A 14,845-nucleotide genomic window follows, 5' to 3' on the forward strand; every position below is an offset into this window, starting at 1 on the left:
CCCTCGAGGGTGCCAAGATAGAACAGAAGTATCTTATAGACCCCTGTCAATCTTCAAATCGTGCACATCATCAAGTAATGTGGGCAATATAGTAAATGCCGGTCACGTGGTGGTATTTAGCAGCGCGTGTTTACCCGATCTCGGAATATCTTCGGAAGCTAATCGGAGTCAGGTGATCTGATAATCCGATACCAAAATAGCACTGAAATAACTAGTTATGCTCAGTAATTAGGTCGGATGACTAATTATGCCAGTGTTCCAAGGTTGACCAAAGGATATATGTAAGCCATCCATGGAACCGGCCATGATCACTAGGGCGGTGATGAGAGCGGTGAGCCAAAAACACCCATTGGTAGTGGCACAATTCGTCGCCCGTAACAGATGGCGGCTGGCGCCTCCGTAAATCCGTAAACCTCCCAAGGTTTCCATCTAGGCCAGATCAGCATCTTCTCGTTGAAATGACTACTTCGCAGATCTCCCCGAAAAAGCATAATCTACGGGAGTTCCTTCAGCCTCTCCGGGTCGAGCTCGAGACCTTGTATGATTTGTCCTGTCGGCTATCATCGTCTTATAAAAAGTTGGCCGCGGAATCTTCAGAACACTTTATTCCAACGGCTCTGACTTGTCTTCCAACGGGTCATGAAAAGGGACGCTATCTTGCTGTCTATTTTGGTCAGTCCTACCTTCGTGTGGCCTTCATCGACCTCTTAGGAGATCAACATGTCGAAGGACATGCACGGGTACGGCGCACGTTAGAGAAGGCATGGCCTATTGCAGAGCATTTACGAAAGGATCATTACATTGATCTCTTCACGTGGATTGGAGACTGTATCGCCGAGGTGGTGGCAGACAGACTCGCCAACCCAAGTGAAGAGCGGGTGGACCAAATAACGACAGGCATTTCTTTTTGTCTTCCTATAAAGTACAGTTATCTCCCAGACTCGGCCGTGTGCTTCTGTGGCTAATCCAATGTAGACAAGATTCCCTCGATGAAGCTATCTTGATGCCGACAGGGAAAGGCTTTTCTTTAAACTCAGACCTCAATCTCCGCCAAGCCTTGCTGAGTGGATATGACCGCCATACATATTCAACTCACGGGGATGAAATGAACATGCCTGCTAAACGCCGCAGGCTGTTTTCTCTTCCGAAATTGAAAGTCGCAGTCATGATCAATGATACGACAGCGACTCTTGCTTCATTAGCGTACTCCATCCCTTCCTTACCCAACACCCGTGTTGTTATGGGTCTGATCGTGGGCGCGGGATGCAACACGACCGTTCCTATGAAACTTGCCGACTTGCATAAATCCAAAACTAAAAGCATTCTTGAAAAGCACCCTGACGCAGAGGAAACGCTCATCTCGACTGAATGGACTCTCTCCACCGCGGCGGGTCCTTTCGACGAGCTGGGTATTCGAACAACATGGGACCTCCAGCTGGATAGGAATTGCCAAAGGCCCGGTTTTCAGCCAATGGAATATATGATCGGCGGTAGATACACTGGCGAGCTCGTCCGCATCGTCTGTTATGATTGGTTCCATGGAGTCTTGGGAATACAACGCTCCGAGTTACCACTGAAGTTGGTTGAGGAATATTCTCTTTCAACAGACTACCTCTCTCTTGTTGTTGCCTCTTCTCTATCCGATGAGCGCTTAGCAAGCGAGCTGTCCAAGACACTCCAGCCATCTCCCGAGAGTGATTGGACCTGGTCGCCTAAATATGCCCGTGATATTCGGGTCATTGCCTCAACTGTGCAGGATCGAGCTGCTTCTTTGGTGGCATCTGCGGTTGTTGGTCTCCTAGACTGCACTAATGAGGTCCAATTGTGCAACACGGCACCCAAGTGCAACAATGGAGAAAAAGTCAATACGGAAGCTGGAGTTACTGAACAGACGGACTCCGAGTCGGTCTCATCGCCAACGCGAGGTTGGAATAGCGGGCCCGAAGAACTCGCTGTGGCCTTCTCAGGTGGAGTGATTCAGCACTATCCTCACTATAAAGAAACTGTACAGAGATATATTGATCGACTTCTACTGCGAGCTGGTCCTCAAGTAGGAGGGAAAAGTGTCTTCTTGCGGGAGGCCAGTGATGGCGGGCTCATCGGAACTGGTGTCCTTGCAGGAACGGCCTCGGGGGAAATTGGGGAAATCAAGGTTACTCCTAATTAGATATCAACCAATTCCCCTAATTGATAGTCATATAGATGGGTTATAAATATTATCTCGCATTTTCCCCCTCGGAGCTTCACCAGGGAGAAATGCATATCACATGTCGAAAAGCCGTTTCTATATAAATTACTGCCTCGCTATAAGTCTAGGCATCCCCCACAGATGCGAGGACACATCGAGAGAAATTGCGCGAAAGCAATGCCCAAGAAACCATTTGAAAGAAAGTGTAGACTTGATGAATGCTCAACACGGTCGATTCTCAGTTCCAAGAGTACACACTACGTCACATGTTAGGCCTTCAAGAATCACAACCTCTTTCAATTTGTAGCATTTTTGTTCTTCTAAATCATCACATAGCAGATATAGTAGCAACTGCTGTCCCTAGATCATTCTCCAAATCATCAAATGAGCAGATGGAGTAGCAACTGCTGTCCATAATGCTCGCTGTAGTGTAGCCCTTCTGCTTACCATCTCCAGCCCTCTTTGTCGAAAAGCACATCAGTGGCCGTGACAGGAAAGAACTGATCCATTTCCTTGGATTTCAAAACCAGGCTATACCAGATATAGATTCTATCATTCCACTCCTCGCTTGTGTCGATGCGAACCGCGTTACTGAATCCGGAGATGTGCCTGAAGACCATTAGCTCGTTCAACATTAGAAATGATATCATGGGGCATACATCTCTCCGGTGTTCCAATCGTAAATGATCTTGGACGACACAGACATGAGTGGCCGATATCCGCATTTCACAAGCTTCCTGGTTCCTATTAGCTCTAGGTACGTTGTCGTAATCAGAGTGCCCGAAAACATACTTGTAAGCCTCGCAAAACTTGTGCCGAATCTCCTCTCGCTTGGATAGGGGATAACTCCAAAACCCTTTTCTATCAAGGGAGTCTCCGGGGACTTTCTCCCACACCAGATAAGTGATGTAGCCCCCGGGGACGATATCGTCCTCATCTTGCTTCCCCAAGTGATACCCAAGGAGCTTAGGCACAGCATCACAGCCTTGTTCCCGGAGGTCCTTGAGGGCGATCAGCTCGATGTAGTCAGGTGATTCGACGGCCTGGGCAGCACGGATTGTAGGCTTCTGGAACTCAGTCCCAGCGATAGGAATCTGCTTGTAAATTCGCATAAATGCGATCTTTTGGGCATCGGAACCGGCGGGGCGACAAAGAAACTTTCCAGCAACATCTGAAGGGCCCAACCCATCGGCCACGTCTCGCTCGTCCGCGACCTCTGCGTTCTCTTCAAGCTTCTCGACAATTTCCCAGGTGTCGGTGTGAAACAGCGGTTGTGGCGATGAGTTGAGGGTAACCTCGGTGCCTTCAAGGCCGACGAGGTATTCCAAAGATGTGGTCATTATGGGCTGACAGTTGATAAAACTGGAAAGAAAATTACAAGAGTTTAGAAAGTAGGGTAGACAGAGAGTGAAGAAGAGAGGAAGAAAAAGTTTGTGGGTTGTCCTAGTCATCACCTGGTTATTCTCAGGTTACACACAGCAAACAAAGGCAATCAATGTCATGACACAGTCAAACTAGATCCCATATCGACATAACTATTCAGTTAGCTACAATATGCTTGACTTTCATGCCATATCGTGGCCATCACGTTTACACCATAAATATTAGTTCCCAGTGTATCTGATTAGAATAACGCGAGTAGGTCAAGTTGTATGGGTCTTTAACTCTCTAAAATAACATCCGAAAATGACAATTTGGTGGGATACGACCACAATGTCAAGGATTTCTGAATCCAAGAACAGAGGCAGCCGGAAAAAAAGATCACAAAACAAAATTCAAATGATGCGGTTGTGTGTGTATCGAACAAGACATGGTGAATGGAAATCCTAGATAGAGATCCACTGGTTCCTAGGCGTGTAGTTCGGTACACGACCCTGACCAGCTGCTACGCTCGCCAGGAAAAAGAAGCATTGCTTCGTCGAAGGAGGCCCCATCTCCAGTGGGTCCGCGTGTGTCGTCGACTTCACGATGGGTGAATACTCAATTCCCCAGGTATTTCCCACCATAGTCTGTCGCAGGAATATGGTCTGCTGGTAGTTTGTTATCCAGCCGTACATAATGCGAAGGTCTAACATATAGCCTACTGGCTGGGCCAGGAGTTTTCGCATTGCCAGTTCATCACCATCGTAGTTCTGGAAATTGTGTGCTTCCACCCATGGGGTTTTCATTTCGCCGATAGCCTTAAGCTTGTAGGTGGTCGCGGGGTCGGTTGAGATCAATGCAAAGTCAGGCACCAGGTTGTACTGTACCCCTGCTGCCTTGAAATCACCAAACTGCATGGATTTCAACTAGGCGTCTAGGGCCGCTCCAACAATTTGCCCCACCGATTGCTGGAAGCGGCCCTGGACGCCATGTTCGTCGCCCATGGAGATGAGCTCGCGATGCAGGTCTCGAGTCGCAAGATTGTGGTCGACGACCTTTTTCGACCACTGTTCAACGTTTGTGAGACCCCAGACAGAGCCTAGGAAGCTTGTCCACTCCCGTAGAGGGCCAATAAAGGTGGATTTCTTCAAGGCAGATGATGCTGTGTGATCATCTTCGATGAGGAGGGTAGGGAGAGCGTTGTGGACAACGTTCTTGGAAGTCAGTTTCTTCACCATTCTGGTGGATTCCTGATAGAATCCTCGTTAGTATACCAAGACAGCGTAGTGTGTACCGATCCTAGACTCTAGAGTCTGACTCACTTGAAGCAAGAGCCGTAGAAGGCGGAAGGAGAGGATATGATGTAGGAAATCCTAGACCACAGTGGTGCCGGAGAAGTGTGTAGCTACAGTGGTGATGGAGAAGAAAACATCTCCTTTATATGGGAGGCGCGGTTTGGCAGTCATCTCGCAGAAGATGCTTCTCCTGGTTTCCAGAGGAGGAGATCGTTGTACAGCTTCATGCCAGTAGCAAACAATCTGTTGACAAACGAAAGAAGCAAATAGCAAATATGAAACAAGAAAGCAAACAATGTAAGCAAGCATCTGATCCACGATCTATAGAGTCATTAGTATAGTCTACCTAGTTAGTTGTATCATATGGTTAATGACATTACTATTATATGTCTTTTTTGGTATCTTTTTTGGTATCTTTTACATTACTTTTTTAAAGGATCTTGATACTACCATAATATTACCATTACTTGGGTACTATCGACTCGCTTAACTCTCTACGATGTAGACAGGAACGACCCCCAGACCGTAACAAGTAGGGCAGGAGTGTAGCGCCTGGGAAAACCGATGGACGTACAAGGAGACGATCAACCAAAAGTGAACTGTCTAGATAGATGGAAGATTATGATCTAGCTAAACCAGAGGTTGCACGTTTGCAATGTTTATAGAAGTTGCCAGCTATATCAACATTCCCACTTCTTCACTTGCTTCTCTTCTCTGTCTATCTTAGTTATTTTGAATACTTTCTTTATCGAATAGACCTGGCACATCACACCGGAGTAAAAAGATGATTTCATCTGCATAAGAGTAAGATCAATGAAATTGAGATTACATAGTTAGTCGTCTGTAATAGGTGTGCAATAATTTTATGAAGTAGTTTCTCCTTGCCGAGTCTCCGGTCTTCGGTTTCAATATATATCAGCCCCTATTTGGTTAGAATCCGCCAAGAACTGAACGCAAGACTTTTCCTTTTTCTCCATTGCGATATCTCAACGCGAATAATCATGAAATTCTTCGATGTAAGAGGATCTCTTCCCTTTTTTCTAGCAGTCTGATTAACACTAGCACCAGGTCGCCGTCACATTCACTGCAGACCAATTCCAAGGCACCTACCGAGGAAAGCAATATCACGAACCAGATTTTGCAGAAGTCCTGAAAAGAGCCCGAGAACATGGATGTGAAAGGACCATGCTCACCACCATGACTCTAGAGGGCGCAAAACAAAATTTGCAGGCAGTGAGGGAGTTCCCCGCGATGTGCAAAATGACCTTAGGCGTGCATCCGTACCATGCCGCCGAGATCTATGAACAGCCAGAGTCCCAATATCTGAATGAGCTGCGCGAACTAGGTGAAACGCTCCTAGCTGAGAGTCCCTCGCCTTTAGCTGCGTTTGGGGAAATCGGATTGGACTACGAGTACCTGGATCGGGCCGATAAGGAAACGCAGCAACGCGCATTCCGCGACCAATTAGAGCTGGCCGTGCAATTCCAGTTACCGCTGTTCTTGCACGTTCGTGAGTCAGCAGATGACTTTATTTCCATCATCAAGCCTTTTCTGCCAAGACTGTCGCGTGGTGGATTGGTGCATTCTTTTGCAGGGACGAAGGGGGAGATGCTCCAGCTCGTGGAACTGGGTCTTGACATTAGTGTCAACGGTATCTCATTCCGGACAGATGAACAGTTGGAAATGGTCAGAAATATTCCATTGGACAAGTTGCAACTGGAGACTGATGCGCCATGGTGCGAGGTCTTGTCTAATGACCCCAAAATCGCGGGTTATCTGGAAACTGCGAAGCCGTTGCCGGCGAGTCGGAAACATAACAAGTTTGTACTGGGGCAGATGGTCAAGACACGGAATGAAAGTTGTACTATAGAGCGTGTCGGGTTGGTTGTGGCCGGTTTGAAGGGTGTCGCTATGGAAGAAGTGGCTGAGGCCGCTTGGAATAATAGTAGTCGCATGTTTTGGTTGTGAATATATAACGTTGAGCAGGAAAATTAGAACAATGTACAGGACTTGAAGAATCTCTTTTTGATTTAGCTAGTTTAATTGGATCATTAGAAATATCGATACTTGAAGCTCATTCGTAGCATGCTTAACTAGCAGAGTAATGCAGACTAGTAGTAGTTATACTACGTACCTCAAAATGCGCCGTGTAGATCTAGTAGCAACAAGCTTTTTCCCATGTCATGAACTCAAAAGCAATCTTGGTAGATCGACGTAGATGTAAACAAAGCCCTTGTATCAGTGAACTATGACTGGTGCCCTGAATAGACATGCAGGGGGGAACACAGGGGTTTCGATCGCCCCTTAGGGCCCGGGCATGAGGCGGAGCCCCAAACTCGTTCTATTTCACAGGCCACGATCGGCCGAAATGAAGTAGACAGAATGGAGATTTGTCAATCTCGATATTTGATTACTGGACAATTGAATCTATAAATAATTGTGACGCGTCCTTTTTTGTCTTTCCGGGATTAAGATTCTTGAACAGAACTTGGCTCACGGAGATTAATGCAGGTTGGAATGAAGGAAGACATGATGCCTTCTTTTTCACATTCGATCGCTCAGAGCCCACTATGTTGCCCCTCGAGTCGTTGCCACTATACAGCAGGGTTCGTTTGTCTGGCGATCTGAGTATCTGAACAACACGAAGTCGGGAAAAGATCTATATGAATTTCTAATGCGTGTATCGAGATCTTAAATAGACTCATTGATTCTGTTAAACTGTCAATTATCTACTTTTAACCTCCTATGCGATGATAAGCACACATCATGGTGTGGAGGGCCGCGGTTTGTTGACATTCTTGACGTTGCGAGGGCCATCGCTAAACCATCAGCGCATGGGCATCTGCCATTCCTCCACGGAGTTATGTGGAATGTTATTGACGACTGGCCATGTATTTATACTAATTGCTGTCGACCAGCTCGATCTTTATTCACACTTCTCAAGCCTCTACACTCTTAAATTGACCCTGGTGGTTAAGTGTTTATCAAAGTCAATATACAAAGTTTGCAAAGACGTTGTAAGTGAATCGCCGAGGACTGCTTCGTTCTTTCCTCAAAATTCATTCGATGCGGCCATTATCACTTCTGAGACTAACAAGCGACTTAGAAACACATCAATCACAATGAAGGGCACATTGATCCTCTCTGGTCTTCTGGCCACCACTGTCTCGGCTCACATGCAGTTGAACAAGCCATACCCCATCCGCAGTCCCTTAAACAAGGATGCCAAGGGCGAGAAGGATTATTCTTACACCAACCCTCTCTCCACCTCGGGTAGCGATTACCCATGCAAAGGATATGCCAATGATGCCTTTGAGGCGGTGGATACATGGCAACCCGGCTCCACCCAAGAGATGTCGTTGGAAGGCAGTGCCACCCATGACGGCGGCTCATGCCAGCTCTCCCTGACTTATGACAAGGGTAAGACCTTCAAGGTGATTGAGTCGATCGAGGGTGACTGCCCTATTGCTAAGAAGTACCAATTTGATGTCCCCTCGGACGCACCCACCGGTGATGCTCTGTTCGCTTGGACCTGGTTCAACAAGGTCGGCAACCGCGAGATGTACATGAACTGTGCTATGATCACAATTGGTGGTTCCAGCAACCACACCTCTGTCAACTCCGAGGACCGCGTGGCTAAGGAGGCCCCAAAGCAGAAGCTCAATCAGAAGACCAATACCCACACTACGAACGCGAAGAGCAACTTCGATAGTCTCCCTGATATCTTCATTGCCAACGCCAACCAGGCTGGCAAGTGTGTGACCGTCGAGGGCCAGGCCGTTCACTTCCCCAAGCCGGGTCCCAAACTGATCGGCAAGGCCGATGGCCCTGGCTACAAGTGCGCCGACCATGCTCCCTTCCTTGACGACAGCCCTGAGTCCGCGACGAAGCCATCCAATACCAGCACCTCTACCTCCGCCACCTCCACTACTTCCACCACCCCCAAGTCCGAGAAAAAGCCTGCTGTCATCAGCACCTCCTCATTCACCACGAAGGCGATTTCCAAGATCGCCCAGGCCCTCGCCACTCCTTCTGTCGCAGCTGACTCCCGTGTGCAATCTGCCGAGGACTCATCGAACAATGCCGCGGAGGCCTCATCCAACAACCAGTTCGTCGATCATGTCGGTCAATGGTCTTGCCACTCTGGGGAAATTCTTTGCTCCCCCGATGGGTTGACTTTTGCCATCTGCACTAACGGCAAGCCCATCTTCATGGGCTCCGTCGCTGCTGGTACTATTTGCCGCTGGGGCGCTATCACTGCGCGCCAGTAAAGGTGTTAATTCTTTTTTTTCATTTCTCTTTCCGATTGTTTTTTTTTTTTTTGCATACATCCCAGTGGATATTTCGAGTTATACCAGTCCATAGACTGATCAGTCGAGTGAGGTTCACTCGCCACCGTCGGTCTTCACCTTTGACAGTCGATGATTTCATTCAGCCTGGCTTTGGGCACTCTTTATTGTTCGTCTTATCTTTGTTTCACCCATGACCTGTTAAGCGATGACCCAGTTTATGTCGGTATTGTCAAGCAAACTACCTAATGATTCCGTGTGTTAATTCAAAAATTCTATACATCTTCTTTCAAGACATAGTTCTCTCATAGAGCGTCAAACATCAAAGTGATAGGATCAAATAAAGATTTATTCTGTATCTTGTATAATGCCTTCTCACTATGTTGTCACCGTAACTTGCAGATGGATATTCACTTACAATCTCAGCACCAAGTTAGCCGAACCAGTGTAGGGGTAGACCATCTATAGGTCTGCTTATCATGGAGTATCAACAATCATTCCTACACTGAAATGAATTGAAAACAATGGAAAAGGTGGAAAGGTCGAAAGGTAAAGTGGCACCTATAGAGACGTGACCAAGCCTAGCGCCAGGCGGTAGTGGCTTGCGGCTGCCACCGGGTAGCATCGGCTTCCGGGTGCCTATTTAGTTAAGAGAATCCGTTGTTTACTTTTTCCTCTTCTCTATCTCTCTGGCATCTCAGATACTCACCACATGAGTTTCCCCATATGATCAACCTAGGATGACTCTTCCAATTTCTTACAATCCTATCAGCTTTTTACGGCAAGTCTTCTGGTGAAGGCTTGGACCCGTACCCATTTGGATGAAAGAAAGGGTTCATGGTGCGGGTAAATGAAAGAAAGCCCCGGAGAGCGAGCTTCTTGATAGCTCCGGCGAAATGAAGTGGAAACCCAAATACGTACGGCTCACTGACGACGCTGCTATCGTCTCCCTCTGCATACATGACAAGACCTACCCAGCCACCAATCTACCCTGGGACTTTGATTCAAAGGGAGACATCAGGAAGGTCCGATGTCCAACTGTAAGTGCAGTGTCTCTTTTGAATACGAAGTTTTACAATACTAATGATGATACTTTGCATAAGACAGATGATCTCGTGTGATACGGGATAAGTGGCTTGCTGCGCTACATACCGCGAGCTCTTACGGGTCAAGATCTGCGACATGCCGGAATGTTGACAAGAACCAACAATGATCTAGAACGATCATGACCCCGATTTTGGGTCTCGAGATGTTCATCGCGAGAGAGTCTATGTGGAGCTTGGTGGCATTGAGATCACCAATCTTTCACATTTCATACCCTTCGAGTCTCCTCTCATGTTCGGAGGTGCTTTGAACTTCAGTCAAAGCGTTATAGGGCCAACAGCCCTCATATGTTATTTTTGATCAGGTGATCGATAATGTGTCTGCAGGGAGCCTCCTTCAACATTCATTCGTGACTTATTACTTCTCTTCCCAAACTCTCATCCTCAGGATGTTGTCGACCAGCAGAGAAGCAGATTCACTTTCGCTAGCCTTCGGCATCAAATTGCAAACAAAATCCTCGAAGATGAGGGACACTGACTCACAAAAGATCCGAGGTTGCACACAAGGACTGCATCAGACAGACTGGCTGAATGGACATGGTCCATGGTTTTCGCGACAAGTCACCATGTATATCTGGACCGCGATTCGGATTATACGAGGCATTGAAACCTCACATTAGTGGAACCCCAATGTGACACAGGCCGTCGAGTGCCTGTGACAGTCAAGTATGTTGTCACGTTGTCCCCCGGACATGATCAGGTATCAATTGCTATGATTACGGAGGAGGAAGCACTTTCCAGCTAATTTTGTAATGGGTTCAACACAGAGGATTTCTATTTCTGTTTCCGATTTGCTGAGATCCTCGACATCGAAAGGACAGGCCCAGCCGGACAGTCATACCTTCGAAGGTAAGTCTCCTACTAAGATCCTGAGGCAGAGGGAAGATTATGGGGTCTTACTCTACCTACAGGTGTTTACCAAAATTCACCTTGTGCCATGGGGCCTTCTCTGAGCCTTCTCCTGGTGCAAATGAAGAATACTATGGACGGAGCTTATGATAGGCTCTAGGATTGCCATGTTTGTCCTGTTTGATAGGACTACGAATCGGAATATCTCTCTCCCCATTTTAGCAATGTATGCGAAGTGGCCCGCTAAATCGAATGAACCTGGCCCAATGATATTCAACTGCACTTGGATCAAGGAAGGCCCCGGTAAATGAAGCTTTTTCCTAGGTGCATCTCTTGCGGGATCTGTCGATGGGCGTAGATCAAAGACAGGAACATGTCACTCTCTTGAAAACATGTTTTCAAGTCCCTAAATAAGTATTCGCTGTGTTTTCTCTGTCCCGTCAAGCTTTGATTATGGAAACCGCCAAACGAGATAATCCGGAAACGTTTGCTAGAGTGAAGCCTGTCACCAATGTAGAGCTTGATGCCTTGCAAAGAACGTCATCATCAACAACCTACCATTGGTTCCCCGCATGATCGGATCCGGTACGCCGCATGCGGAAAGTGAGGCTGAACGCTATTGTTACATTACGTCCAGGAACACGAAACTCAAATCTAGACCCCCGACGAAGTTACAGGATATCGATAAATATTTATAAAGCAATGTATTCATTAATATTAAACGTGACAAGGTAGTCTCGAAAGACCCAAGTAGCTCGCCAGATATCCTCCAACATATTGTACAATCCAGTCTAATCACAAACATAGCAGTGGTATCTTGGCTTTCAAATAACACAAAAGGGGCATAGAATCATCGGCCAGTGCACGAGCACTGGTCCACTCAGAAAAGATACTGTAACAGCAAGCATCCGACAGCAACCTAGATGTTGCCAGTATACGCCGAGTTACCATAGCCATAGCCACCGGCAGCAGGGGCAGCAGTTGGAGGATTGGCGGTGTTCTTGTTTTTGTTCCAAGAGTTAAACCAGGTCTTCTCGTTGTTTGGCTCGGTACCCATCTCGACGTCATAGGGGGTTGGGTGGCCGGGTAGGGTATCGGCGGCGCCAGTAGCCATGGGGCTATTCTTGTTGCGGCGCCAGAAGGCCTTGCGGCTGCCGTTGGTGTAGCCGTTGGTAGGGGAGGGACCGAAACGCTTCTCGCGCTTGTGGTGGCGGGCGAGAAGGACCTGGAAGAGGATGGAGATCAAGTAGAAGAAGCTGGGGGATAAGTTAGCATGATTCAGATAGCCGTAATCCGGGGTAAACTCACATTCCGATAATCGCCACTGCGAAGACGACCTTTTCCAGTTTGCAGGCCATGCTGAATTTCAGACTCGCCGACACGGTCGAATCGTCGGCATTGCCCGTGCCCATTGGCGTGTCTAGTGTTCCGGTGCATTTATCAACACCCTTGCGGGTCATGATGGCGATGGCGATCATCGCGCCCACGAAGCATATATCCAGGGCAACGCCCAGGAATGCGAAGAAGGCTACACCGCCCAGGCAGCAGGTGAAAATGACGCCGAGCAGACTGTAAGCGGTCGCTGCACCTGATAAGCCTTCAACGGCCTTGATCCATGTCGCAATGTGTTGGTCATTTTTGGCCAAGACAGCCAGAAAATATGAGAAGATGCCGAGAATGACAGCAGCATCAAGGAACTGCAGGACACGCAGTCCGAGATTGAAAAAGCGGAGGATTACCCCGCCAGCTCCCATCTTGTATAGAATATATGATGATTTGGGTATAGAGGTGACAGTAACGACAACAGGGTCCAGGGGAGAATATATGAAAGAAACTCAGGCAGCAGGATTTGGGCGAGTTAATAAGGGTGGACCGAAATAATTGGCGATCAGTGGATGGCGGCACAATAGGGTACAATAGTACGTCGATTCTGGACGACACCGGCAGCTCAATGGCTAACGGTGTCTGCGCCACACTCTAAATGACCCCAGACGGGCCCACTCGGTGATGTCAGTTCCATGGATCGGGGAGTTTAGGGTTCCACCCTGGCTGTCTCCGGTTAGAGAGTTCGCCACCGTACCACGTGAGGAAAAAAAATTAATACAATGTTGTAGTGCTCCAGCCACACTGCCAAGACAATTTCAACTTCTACCATGACCCTTACACTTTATACTTCATACTATCCATAGATTCCACACATATCATTGCTTCCTATTTATAGGTATACCAGCCTTCACATGATCAACTGTTCCTTGAACCTGATCCGAGGTGTTCATCGAAACTTTCAGAATAAAGCTAGCACAGATTGAACAGTATAAACTTATTTCATATCCTTTCATGCATGACAACTTTCATATACAGACCATCTTGTTCGACACCGACTAACCAACTACTAATGTTATGTTGTACTTTCCAGCGCCTTCATATTACATAATTAGCCTATGTTCATTGGCCCTTTCATCCATGGGTGTGGCTGTGCTGCACTGCCATCTACATATATTCCATTGTATGAGCCCGCCACGCTGGGAATGACGTCTGCATCCACCCATCTCACTAGGTTTTCCACGCCACGTTTTGCCGTTTACAAACATTACAAACATACGAGGTACAATGGGAATTTTGATATTGAAACTGGGTCCGCCACATAGAATGGCATATCATCTTGGTGGTCAAGTTTGCCGGGTAATCAGAACGAGATGCAGTATAGCAAGGAGAGAGAGATTGAAAAAAAAAATTAATATATGCCCATATGGTACCTGTGAGCTTGTGATCCAGCAAATCCCCAAGCTAGTGCGTGTCGCCTAAATAAATTTAGGATATGGTGCTGCTAACCGGAGGAAGCATAGTTTTAGTCAGGAGCATATTCATGATCCCGACCTTGTAAAGATTCCGTCATCGACCCGGACGGACAAGATATATCGCACCAATGCTAGGTAGGTCGTAGAGTGGCATGACAGCGGCCCAGACTCTCGGGCCTGTATACCCGTTTCCCAAAGCTGTTCAAATCAAGCAAGCTTCTTGGAGAAACAGGAATATCACCATCAATGCAGGTGTTGGGTTGACCTTGTCAATTTCCAGGGATGGCTCTCGTGTTCCAACCCACATTTACTTCGTTTTGGGAAATCTGAAAATAAAAGCGACAAATCCTCGGCAGTAGCTCGTGAAGCATGGTAATAGACGGTATCTTCTTATCGACCATCAGGAGTCTTCCTGGCGCTGCTTTTCTTGCTCAGCGAAAGCACGGAGAATTGAATCCAGTCCCTCATTACGGCGAGCCAGTAGCATCACGTCGGACACATTAACGGTAGATCTCCCAGCGTGCCTGAATCAGAAAACGAGGTTAGTACATTTCTTATTAGATGTACTATCCCAGAAGAATAGTCACAATTGGCTACTCAATTGCAGCAATGTGTTTGCTTACTTCGCAAAGGATTCTAGATCCTGGCTGACCGTCTCTGCGATTACATAGTCAGTTATAGGGGTAAAAGCCGGGAACTTGACCAAAAAAAGTGGAACTTACCTATCTGAGCCCAAACCATCTCTGTCAACGCACCGATGAACTGCGGAGTGGCATTGACGCCTAGCCTGATAGTCTCCTCGTCCACGATCTTGCCGATGGACAACCACAGCGCGGATTTCAAGCGCTACAAAAGAGAGTTAGCTAGTTACATACCAAGATCCTCCTGAGACTGACCTCCTCCAGACTAGCCTCTTCAGTCTGCTCCATGGTGATGTGATAGTGCAAGACAACAAGCCGAG

General features: G+C 47.4%; 7 protein-coding genes across 7 annotated transcripts; 3 read left to right on the forward strand and 4 right to left on the reverse strand.

Moving 5' to 3' along the window:
• Positions 1-458: 458 nt before the first annotated feature.
• On the forward strand, positions 459-2,167 carry N7518_002521 (hexokinase family protein; the record flags this gene model as incomplete). The annotated part of the gene is made up of 2 exons (XM_057183449.1): positions 459-922; positions 976-2,167. 2 exons carry the CDS (start codon positions 459-461, stop codon positions 2,165-2,167), a joined length of 1,656 nt encoding a protein of 551 aa, XP_057044899.1.
• Positions 2,168-2,631: 464 nt separating this feature from the next.
• Positions 2,632-3,528, reverse strand: N7518_002522 (uncharacterized protein; the record flags this gene model as incomplete). The annotated part of the gene is made up of 3 exons (XM_057183450.1): positions 2,632-2,797; positions 2,848-2,925; positions 2,981-3,528. The coding sequence occupies 3 exons, from the start codon at positions 3,526-3,528 to the stop codon at positions 2,632-2,634; spliced, it is 792 nt and encodes a 263-aa protein (XP_057044900.1).
• Positions 3,529-4,014: 486 nt separating this feature from the next.
• Positions 4,015-4,788, reverse strand: N7518_002523 (uncharacterized protein; the record flags this gene model as incomplete). Its single annotated transcript, XM_057183451.1, has 2 exons — positions 4,015-4,461; positions 4,513-4,788. The coding sequence occupies 2 exons, from the start codon at positions 4,786-4,788 to the stop codon at positions 4,015-4,017; spliced, it is 723 nt and encodes a 240-aa protein (XP_057044901.1).
• A 1,058-nt stretch (positions 4,789-5,846) lies between these two features.
• Positions 5,847-6,813, forward strand: N7518_002524 (TatD family hydrolase; the record flags this gene model as incomplete). The annotated part of the gene is made up of 2 exons (XM_057183452.1): positions 5,847-5,861; positions 5,914-6,813. 2 exons carry the CDS (start codon positions 5,847-5,849, stop codon positions 6,811-6,813), a joined length of 915 nt encoding a protein of 304 aa, XP_057044902.1.
• A 1,154-nt stretch (positions 6,814-7,967) lies between these two features.
• On the forward strand, positions 7,968-9,116 carry N7518_002525 (putative extracellular protein; the record flags this gene model as incomplete). The annotated part of the gene is made up of 1 exon (XM_057183453.1): positions 7,968-9,116. The coding sequence occupies one exon, from the start codon at positions 7,968-7,970 to the stop codon at positions 9,114-9,116; it is 1,149 nt and encodes a 382-aa protein (XP_057044903.1).
• A 2,889-nt stretch (positions 9,117-12,005) lies between these two features.
• On the reverse strand, positions 12,006-12,840 carry N7518_002526 (uncharacterized protein; the record flags this gene model as incomplete). Its single annotated transcript, XM_057183454.1, has 2 exons — positions 12,006-12,342; positions 12,395-12,840. 2 exons carry the CDS (start codon positions 12,838-12,840, stop codon positions 12,006-12,008), a joined length of 783 nt encoding a protein of 260 aa, XP_057044904.1.
• A 1,444-nt stretch (positions 12,841-14,284) lies between these two features.
• On the reverse strand, positions 14,285-14,813 carry N7518_002527 (CENP-S family protein; the record flags this gene model as incomplete). The annotated part of the gene is made up of 4 exons (XM_057183455.1): positions 14,285-14,408; positions 14,508-14,541; positions 14,607-14,730; positions 14,781-14,813. The coding sequence occupies 4 exons, from the start codon at positions 14,811-14,813 to the stop codon at positions 14,285-14,287; spliced, it is 315 nt and encodes a 104-aa protein (XP_057044905.1).
• Positions 14,814-14,845: the final 32 nt, after the last annotated feature.

Source organism: Penicillium psychrosexuale (genome assembly GCF_028828465.1).
Source record: "Penicillium psychrosexuale strain IBT 29551 chromosome Unknown utg000002l, whole genome shotgun sequence".
In the NCBI taxonomy this organism is placed as follows: domain Eukaryota; kingdom Fungi; phylum Ascomycota; class Eurotiomycetes; order Eurotiales; family Aspergillaceae; genus Penicillium; species Penicillium psychrosexuale.